At 36.5% G+C, this 9,776-nt stretch overlaps 1 protein-coding gene across 1 annotated transcript in view; it reads left to right on the top strand.

The window, feature by feature from the left end:
• Window positions 1-513: 513 nt before the first annotated feature.
• LOC138032153 (transducin beta-like protein 3) overlaps window positions 514-9,776 on the top strand; it is a 41,967-nt gene continuing 32,704 nt past the window's right edge. Inside the window, exons 1-10 of the mRNA XM_068879760.1 lie at window positions 514-650; window positions 775-826; window positions 2,678-2,773; window positions 3,829-3,873; window positions 4,693-4,770; window positions 5,709-5,772; window positions 6,221-6,305; window positions 7,228-7,320; window positions 7,596-7,673; window positions 8,667-8,742. Coding sequence (XP_068735861.1) covers window positions 610-650; window positions 775-826; window positions 2,678-2,773; window positions 3,829-3,873; window positions 4,693-4,770; window positions 5,709-5,772; window positions 6,221-6,305; window positions 7,228-7,320; window positions 7,596-7,673; window positions 8,667-8,742 — 708 coding nt within the window. The 5' untranslated portion in view covers window positions 514-609. The remainder of the gene's footprint in view (window positions 651-774; window positions 827-2,677; window positions 2,774-3,828; window positions 3,874-4,692; window positions 4,771-5,708; window positions 5,773-6,220; window positions 6,306-7,227; window positions 7,321-7,595; window positions 7,674-8,666; window positions 8,743-9,776) is intronic.

The following is a 9,776-nucleotide window of genomic DNA, read 5'->3' as shown; positions in this document are numbered from 1 at the left end:
TGAGCCTTTCGTCGCTTAGATATGCCACCTAGAGTCTCTTGCGCGTATCTTTGGGAGGTTTCAGGTGGTAGTAGAAATGCGTAGTAGTAGAATTATTAATTTCAGTTTACAGTGTCCCCAATTAGTGCTTCAGCGCTAGAACGACTAGACACTTAAATAAAGTTCCTTTCCTTTCTTTAAGCTTGTCTACCGCTCATTTAGGTGAGTTTTTACGTTCTTGACCAAATTTAAGCTATGCAACAATAATTTACAAACAAGAAGCTATTTTAAAAATAAATATTGTTTCGTTTCCGGACTGATAACTTGTTAGGATGTTTGGGAATGAGTAAGGAAATTTGAGGAGGACAAACACGTACCAAAGGCAAACTAGTTTACGCTCAAGGAGCGACGGAGGGTCTAGTTTCCATGTTAACATAGATTCCCACCAAAATACACTCACTCCACCCCTATAGCTCATTCCTCATGACAGGCTCACTCATTTATTCTTGGTCAGCGGCAGCCATTTATAGAATCGTTCAAGATGGCGGACGCAGCGAAGTCGAGTATTTCTCAGCCTTTTCATGTTGAATAATTAGGGAGACTTATGACAGTGAACGATCATCACAAATCATGGCGCAGCACAACAAATATGGCGTTCTTCTAAAATCAAAGTAGGTTCTTTACATCCATACGAGGTATTAGACTTGAAAACTCAATTGTTGTACACTGCACGTGCTTCAGAAATTACTGGAAATTAACAAAGATCATTTGTCGATTTCCTTTCCTTTTATGCAGCTTTGAAGTGTCGTCTAAAATCGATGCATTTTATACTGGAGGTAAAATTCAGGTCAGTATACTTATCAGAAAGCTGGACTTGTATTTGCTATTCGCATAAATGCCAACTCTCCCGGATTATCCGGGAGTCTCCCGGATACGGAACGAATCTCCCGGTCTCCCGTACGGGTCATTAAATCTCCCGGATAAAAACGACTCTGAACCTTTCACAGACGTTTCTCCATTCTAGACTCAAATTGCATCCCCAAGTTTAAAAAAGATCGATTTTTTCAAACTCGTTTCATTGTTTTTTAATGCATTTCTTCATCTCTGAGTTTCAAACACACGTTAATAGAACTAAAAAAAATGACTTCCTTTAGCTATCATAGCCATATAACCGATTGTTTGATTGGATCTCCGATTCACCAATAAAAATTCTTGACATAAGTACCCTGTTTTCCCGCAAATTCACAATGGTGGCAGAATATTCTTGTATTCTGAAGGAGCTGCTGGGGGATGGGTGGGTGCGTTTAGGGCGGGGGGAGGAGGAGGGGAGGGGGAGTGGGTAGGTTGATCGAGGGGGGAGGGGTGGGGAGACCGGATGGAAAAAATCTCCAGATTTTAGATCTCCGTATGTTGGCATCTCTGTATTCGTACAGGATTCGTTCTTTCCGGCAGGTTTATAACACAGGTCACATTCCACAGGTCCCTCGTTACAGGTGATTGTTTTACCTACAGATTAAGTCTAAGCACCCATTTTCATTTGGTTAGCTTTCAATGTATTATTAGAGTTTGCTTTGACATTTAATACTTTAAAATTGCAACAGTTCAGAAGCGGCTGTCCATGTAGTCTGGTACATCTGCACTTCAGCAGTTCTGTGAGGCCAGTTCGATATCGTTTACCCAACATTTTGAGAAAATTCTTGTTGAAAGTTTTAAAACCAACAAAAAAAAATATAAACGAAAAAGTCTGCAACTTACTTCATGTAAGTTAAGAGAGACCAGCGCAATTGCTGGATTTAGACGCATGACTTATTTGCGAATAATAGCTTTATTGCACACACTCTGAGGAATTCCGTATGAAAAGCAAATACAAGTCGGTGTATGGGTTCTGTATGAACAAAAAATAAAAAATGCAAAAAGAATGATAATAATAAAAATGCAAAAACTGAAGAAATTAATTTTGCAGTTGTGATTGCTCAAGATTCAGTCTCCATTTCATAAAGTATAAGCTCCAAGAACATTTGCCAGTTTAAATATCTTATCAGTTTGATCAATATTTTTGCTGGTATAATGTGCAATGTGCAGTAACTAGTCACTCCATAACCATTTTTCATTATTGCTCCTTTTTATTTCATTCTTGGATGTACATTTATGTGCAACTTGGCTTCACCTAAGACAATGTACTATAGAGAAAAGTGAAGAAAGGAGTTACAATAATGTTTTCACCTTGCTGAGAGCTCCCACCCATGTATCCCCCCCCCCCCCCCCTCCCACTGCAGAAAGAAGGAGGAGATGCAAATGTTATTATAGTCTCAAGCTTACATAGCACAAAGTGCTTGGATCCCTTGCGTGGATGCTTGTCGTCTTTCTTAGGGGTGTTTATGTCACACTTAATTAAAGACGCAGTATTAGTGGGAGGAAAAAGGCTGGTGAAAAAGTGTTGTCCAGTACGTACCAGAGTGCTGCCTGCCACCGAGAGGCCAGTCACTGGGGCTTGGCTAGTGTCAGCGAATGGTATACTGGCCATGCACGGAGCACAGCTGCCCTGAGCTACCTATTCCAATCTCCTAGAAGGTTGGGCCACCAAGCGGAAGTTGATATGTCACAGTTTCTCACCCAAGGTTCCCTTCATGCACTGTAGAAATTTTGATCGGTCTGAACATGGTCACAAACTGTAATATTGTTTTTTTTATCTGTATAGTTTTCCTCCAAAGAAGATCATTTACTTTGTACCTGTAATGACAAGATTCAAGTTGTTGAAGTTCAGGGTGGAAAAACTGTTCAAACATTACAGGAGGTGAATAAAGAATGTTCTTAAAGATGCTCCAGAAAAAAAGCCTGTAAAGTTGCATCATATACCAAATCAGCTAACTCAATGTTGTACCCAATTTAAATCTCCTGAGGTTAAGATTCTTTGTGTATTGTACTTGCATCATAAAATAATGTAGCATTCATATTTAAATGATATGGAAATGTCTGGGAAAAGACATTGTATACTTAGAAATGCAAACATTACATAACTTTTTCTGTAATTACCGGTATGCACATTTATTATTCCACTATTATGACATTTTACCATATTTGGTCAAGAGAAGGCGCAAAATATGAGACAGTAATACACTGTACATAGTGTCCCAGTTTGACCGGTTTAGAACAGAGCAAATACAGATAAAATGGGAGATTTTCAATGAAAGAAGTTGTTTTCAACATGATACAGAGCCTGAAAATTTAGCTTGTCATCGCTTGTCACTCATCATTTCATTTATGCAATCAAATAAAGCACATTTGGCTGGCTTTTTGTGCTGTTTACATCGTTCGCAAGTGCCTTGAAGGACAGATGATGCATTTTTTTAAAAACAGTCTTACCAAATACATGTAAAATTGAAGCAAAATACTGGTAACACCTTTTTGTAGTGGAATAATAGATCTGTTATGTGGTGGTTTAACATAACAATACACATGGACATCTTGCTCATTGTTTGTATTTTTCCTTTCCCCTGCGGGGCACGGAAAAAATACTATGCAACCCGCAAAGTATCCGTGCATATTATTATGTTAAACCATCAAACAAGGGTCATGAAAAATGTGGATAGTCCAGAAGTTTAAATTAGGTCACTGAAAGTCGTCAGAATTGAGTTTCACAATGCGAAAGGGATGTTTCAGTTGCTGAAGACAGTAAGGGACAAAGATTTCTTCAGCATCCATGGACAGTTTGTTTTTTGACTTTTGAAAATGTGGAATGTGAGAATTATTGTGAAACAGTAAATTAAAATTATATACTTACCGTATAATTATGTTGGCAGCATTTCATCCTTTGTTCTCATATCTGAAATGTGTTTGTTTCTCTTTTAGGAAGGTGATATTGTAAGCTGCTTTGCATTAAGCCCTGATGACAAGGTATGTCTCTGTCCTATTCCAGTGTTGTCAAATGTACATGTAGCTGCCTGTCAACAAAATTCATCATTCTTCTAACTGTGCTTTTTTGTCTCAGCCAGCTACTCAACTACTGTTCCTTGTTGATTTGCAGAAGTATGTTTTTTTCCATACACGTATTTTGCTCCTTCTGCTTCTCAAGTACATACCGGTAACACAGTCTTCCACAAGTTTCATCTTCCACCGCACATGGCTTTGTAACAGAAATTCAATTTATGTCCCTGAACTGTCGTCAACATGTCCAATGCTCAAACATTGTTTTTTTCAGCCTACAAATATTTGAGAACAATGATAAACCTGTTTCAAGGCGTGGCCCTGCTAAAAAAGGAACTCATCTGTTTGCTTAAAATTACTCTCACAAGTAAAACAAGAGCAGCAGTATGCAGGAATACAGGATTGTACATGTAGTTGTAAAGATTGATTTTTTTTTTGCATTATTATGATTTCTTCATCATCATTGTCGTTTAACATCCATATTTTGCAATTTATGGGGTTTAGATGCCTTGGGTGATGACTGTCCTCCACATTTGTCAATCTTGTTCCATATATTCCTCTATTCACAGTATATTCATATCCTCTGTTACACACCAGCTCCACTTTTTCTTAGGCCTTCCTACCAGCCGTTGGCCCTCAACTCTCAACTCCTCCACCTCATTCAACATACCCCCCTCCGTCCTTTCACATGTCTAGACCATCTCAATCTTTTCTGCCTCTTTTGCATGATTTCAAGTTTTATTTTAGGGTTGATTGATATCATTATTTTTATTGTGCAACAAATTTCAGTTCTGTGTGACGGCAAGCAAGAGCTTGTTGTTGAGACAATGGAATTGGTTGGCTGGGGAGCTGATTAAGACTTGGAAGGTACCTACATCTTACCTAAAGTTTATTACAGACATGTAATATGATCAGGCTTAGAATTCCAAACAGAGTTTTAGAGGGGTGGGTTTATACATGTACATACATGCCTAATTACCTTGGGATTGAAGAGATCTCAAGTTTTAATATAATTATATTGCAGAGAATTTACTCTATGGAGAGGTGATTGCACAGTTTGCAGTAGTATTGTTTTGGTGTAATAAGCTGCCTGAGTTGCTATGGATGATTGTGTATTTGAAGTTTTGCATACTCTAGAAGATCAGGCAGCTGACTATTATAGCCTCATCTAAACACAAGGGGGAGTTGGGAGAATTCAACACAGTTATGCAAACCTGTGATGCAGTCGAGGGTTTGCATAACTGTCAACTGAAGAATTCTCCCAACTCCCAGAGTGTCTAGAGGAGGTTATGTAAACACAGAAAAAAAGTCCTCTATTGCTTTCAGAAAATATTTCACAAAAATAATTCGACAAATGAAGGAAAATGCTGGTATTTTTACTTCCTGATTGAAACAGAATGATTTTCTTTATACACATTTAATATATTTCCTACCAGCCAATCAAAACGCACGTCTGACAACACATAACCAATCAAAATTCATGTGATGTCATATCCGTGTTTACATACATGTACTCTTATCTAAACACAGCTATTGACCAATGAGAGTGTGTGTACTATCCCTAATTATTTTATAAAATTATTATGCAGTATACAACTGTACTTGTACATGTGTTACAACCCAAGCAAAGTGTTTAGACAAAGTTCCTGTGAGAACTTTCATATTACCAGAAAATACACCTGTATGTTATAAAATTATTTGGTGCTTGATATTATGCTCTTAATTACAGTAAGGATAGTAAACAAGTTTTTAGCCGAACTTAGTTTTATGTTTTATCTTTAAAGTTTTTTAATCTTTTGTTTTAGGCTCTTCACAGGGCTCCTATAGCATCCATGGCATTTGATTCAACATCAACACTTTTGGCCACAGGTGTGTTAAAACTGCACTTTTCATAACTATGCCTAGTCTGAGGTTCAACTTTAAACTAACGGTTTCCTTTTGTTGCTGCCAATCTTGTTGGCAGGAGTGACATTTTGCAACCCACGAGAAACATGCATACACTTTATACACAGACAAAGTGGATCAAAATTAACCAATCACAGTGCTTGCTTTAACCCATGCCAATGTGGTGATTGACGGCAGTAAAAAATGAATTAATTGACTGGGACTTGATTTTGAGAGCATGCAAAAAATTAGCACTATACAATGTACAGGCAACAAGGTTTCTCAAGTCAAGTTTTATATTAGCCTCATGGAATTCATAATCCTGATCATGTGCAGAATAAAATGAAAAATTGGAGAAATAGGGTCTGTTGAATAGCATTTTAATGCCATTTAGCAGGCATTATGACACAGATAATTATATTAATTTTGTCAGGTTCTAGTGATAGCACAGTCAAAGTGTGGGATGTCATAAAACAGTATTACACGCACAACTTCAAGGGATCTTCAGGTGTTGTCAGGTACAGTCTATCCAAGATCCAGCTTCAGTGCAATGTCTGACCATTATTTCGCCTGGTGGTAAAAACTACAGACACCTCGAAATGGGTTAAAGCAGTATTTTAATTTATAACATTGCTATGCGCAGTAAAATTAATTAATTTTGTGTAAACTAATTCAATCGTATGAGTGTGTGTGCTTAAATCTCGATGAACACATTCTTCTACCCGAACCAATTATTATTGCTCATTGAACTCATGGTTACAGAAGTGCATTTATTTTGTAAGGTAAAAATCAAGGTGGATAAAAATGTATTGCAGCGTTCTTTGTCTGATATTCACAATGGAAATGAAATGAAGTAGTGAATTGAAGTTCAGAAATAAAGCCATTAATTGAATTTTCAACATTCAATTTTGAATTTCTAACATTCTGAATTGGTCATTAGATACTAGTTATCAGCTCATACACTGTATATTAATTAATTTTGCTGTCCGTTGAGCACCCAAGTTGTTGCCAAGCTGAAAAACTTGTGGCAGGAAGTAAATTTTCAAGTGCACAAATTGCATTTACTCTTGTTGGATGTAGGATTGGTTGTAGGCGACTCTGTGCCATGTGCCTCAATCTGGCTACATGTATTTACAGTACCATGTGATATACATGTATCCAGTGTGTGCACATAGCTGAGCACAGTCATAATTACTGGTAAATATCCGTACACTGTCAGAAATGCTAAGAGGATGAAAAGAAAAAAGCAAAATTAATATAGACAAAAAGATAAAAGCTCTTGGAAACTATATATGGGATATTAGATTAAAGGAACAAAACTCAGCACTTATCATTGCTTATCTGTTTATTAATTAATTTCAGTTACCAGTATTTTAAAAAACATACAGTATGCTCATTTTGGAGGTACATTTACCAAAATTATTGTTTTTTGGTTTTTAGCTTGGTATGTTTCCATCCTGATTCCAAAGTTCTTCAGCTTTTCTCAGCTTCAGATGACTGTAAGATTCGTATCTGGGATCTCAGTGAAAGCAGGTAAAAATGAACTTTGCATGTAATCAAATTAATGTGCTATTTTCTTTGTTGTTGTCATAGGCCTTGCAGAGACGGAAAAAAATTGAGAACAATTCAATCAGTCCTTTAATTCGCTCCTCCTGTGAATGCGTACTTTGCTAGTCATTGTACTATCCGTACAAAGATGAGTTCTTTAATGTTTCACTTATGTTAAACTGTTTACTGATACAGTGCTGATATAGTGGCTTAGCTATTCTTTTAGACAATGTGAACTGAACCTAGTGTATCTTTTGCAGATGTGTTGCTGTACTGGAGAGTCATTTTAGTGTAGTAACATCCTTGGCATTTTCTTTCTCTGGAGAGTCAATGATAAGGTAATTTGAAATAAATAATAATTAATAGCTGAACATACCTACAGTTTCCTGAGAAACAGGTTGCATGCTAATCAGTTCCTTTCGCACGCAATGCAAGGGTAGTAACTTTCATACTTTTGTGCCGTACTGTACGCTGCACAGTACACATGTATGTTCAACATTTTGAAAACTGGTGGGAGCTAGACCATTATCTTAGGATGCTTTCCATTTGACCGAACTGACTGGCCAGACCGGCATTTGGAAGGGCTAACTCTACAAGTCACCTACAACTTAACACACTTCGAGGATGATATTATTCTTTGAAAACTACATGTAACTTGTCTGGCCAGCCACTTCTGACAAAAGGAAAGCACCCTTAAACCTAAAGATACACGATGTAATTCATTATCTTCCTGATATACTGCTGGGAGAAAATAAAAATTTATTTCAGAAACTGACTTTTATGTCTGGCCAAGTCTGTGCGTAAGATCTCCCTTTTAGTTTAAACTACATGTGCAGTCTGTATGTCACACGTGACTGGTATCCACAAGACTGAAATTAACATTTGAAGTCCTCTTTGGTGCTTTTGAGATTTGAATGGAATGGTGAAGATTTTTCTGAAAGTTGCTTCCGTTGGAAAAATGCAAAATAACTGATTAAATGCAATAATTACTTTTTTATCTTAGACTTATGCTTGAAATAGTGTTCAATTTTCAAACACTGTTTATTTCATAATGAAACGAAAGCTCTTAGCTATTTTTGATATATCAACTTCAAGGAAATTATTTCCACTATGATGATTCAGGTATTGATCATGCCCTTACTTTGTCATTTTTTTAATAAATTCATCATTTATTAATTTTACTCAGCAACCTATAATGATTTAAACTACAATAATAATCACACTAAATTTTTACCCTAAAGAGAAAAAAATTAATACATTTTGACCTACAGTGTAGACATTTTTTCATGAGCACTCTTCTAAATTAATTTTGATGTTGAACTTTTTTGCAGTTCAGGCCGAGACAATGTTTTAATTTTGTGGGATTTATCCAACAAAAAAGTTTTGAGGACAATCCCTGCCTTTGAGGTAATACCACCCTTGCTGTTTCTTGCAGTTTGTTGTGGAGGACTTAATTACTGAGAAAAATTAATACTAGTGGATGTCTTTATAGAAATCTTTTTGGGAAGAAAAGATGACTCCAGTTTTACTCTTTTTACTGAACAACATGCCTGTATTAATGCAGTCATGCACTGTATCAAGAACTTGTCTTAGTTTTTTCCATGTATGAATTCTAGTTTTGTGTCCATATGTGTACAGCATTTTACAAGGCTTCTTGTGGAAATAATATTAATGTCCATAAAAGATAATAAGTTCACTAAAGTAATAAGTACATTTTACTGTATTTCTAACTGAGTGAAAAAGAAACCCTTGCAAAAGGTTCTTTTGTATTTGAAAAGTTGACCTGAAGAAACGTAGATACAGTGTACTTGCACAGTATACATTTTTACTAAAACCAGGAATCAGCTACAATTAGATACAGTACAATGACCTACATTGAGCTATAATGAGCTACAATGACATACTTAAGTGATCTACAACCAGAGAGAAAGACAAAAGAGGATCAGGGTGAAGAGTTTGGTGAACGGAAAACATTAATTTTGTTGTGAGTTTTCACACAACGCTTTTAGTCCGTTGTGTGACAGCCCCAATGACAACAGCAATTACGCATGTGGCAGAAGTAGATGAGATAATGCTGCAAAAAGACCCTTGGATGGTTTTCCTTTGTTCCAAAACTAAATTGAAAAATTACAAAATTAATATCAGCTTTGCTTGCCAACGATTAAGTCTTATTTAGAGCAGGAAAAAAATGTGAAGAGAAGTTTATAAAATAAGTTATTCTTCCCACGTTGTTTTGATTGGTCAGAGAGTGCAAAATGAAAGTTTCAACTTGCTCAGCAATGAGGTTTTGATTGGTTCAGAGAGTGCAGAATGAAAAGTTTCAACTTCCTCAGCTATGAGGCTTTGATTGGTTTACAATGTAGAGAGTGCAAAATGAAAAGTTTCAACTTGCTTAGAAACAAGGTTTTGATTGGTTCAAAGGGCAGAGTGGAAAGCTTTTA

The sequence above is a fragment of the Montipora capricornis genome, chromosome 14 (assembly GCF_036669925.1).
Source record: "Montipora capricornis isolate CH-2021 chromosome 14, ASM3666992v2, whole genome shotgun sequence".
Lineage (NCBI taxonomy): Eukaryota > Metazoa > Cnidaria > Anthozoa > Scleractinia > Acroporidae > Montipora > Montipora capricornis.
Note: the sequence above shows the minus strand (reverse complement) of the source record. Positions and strands in the feature narration are given on the sequence as shown.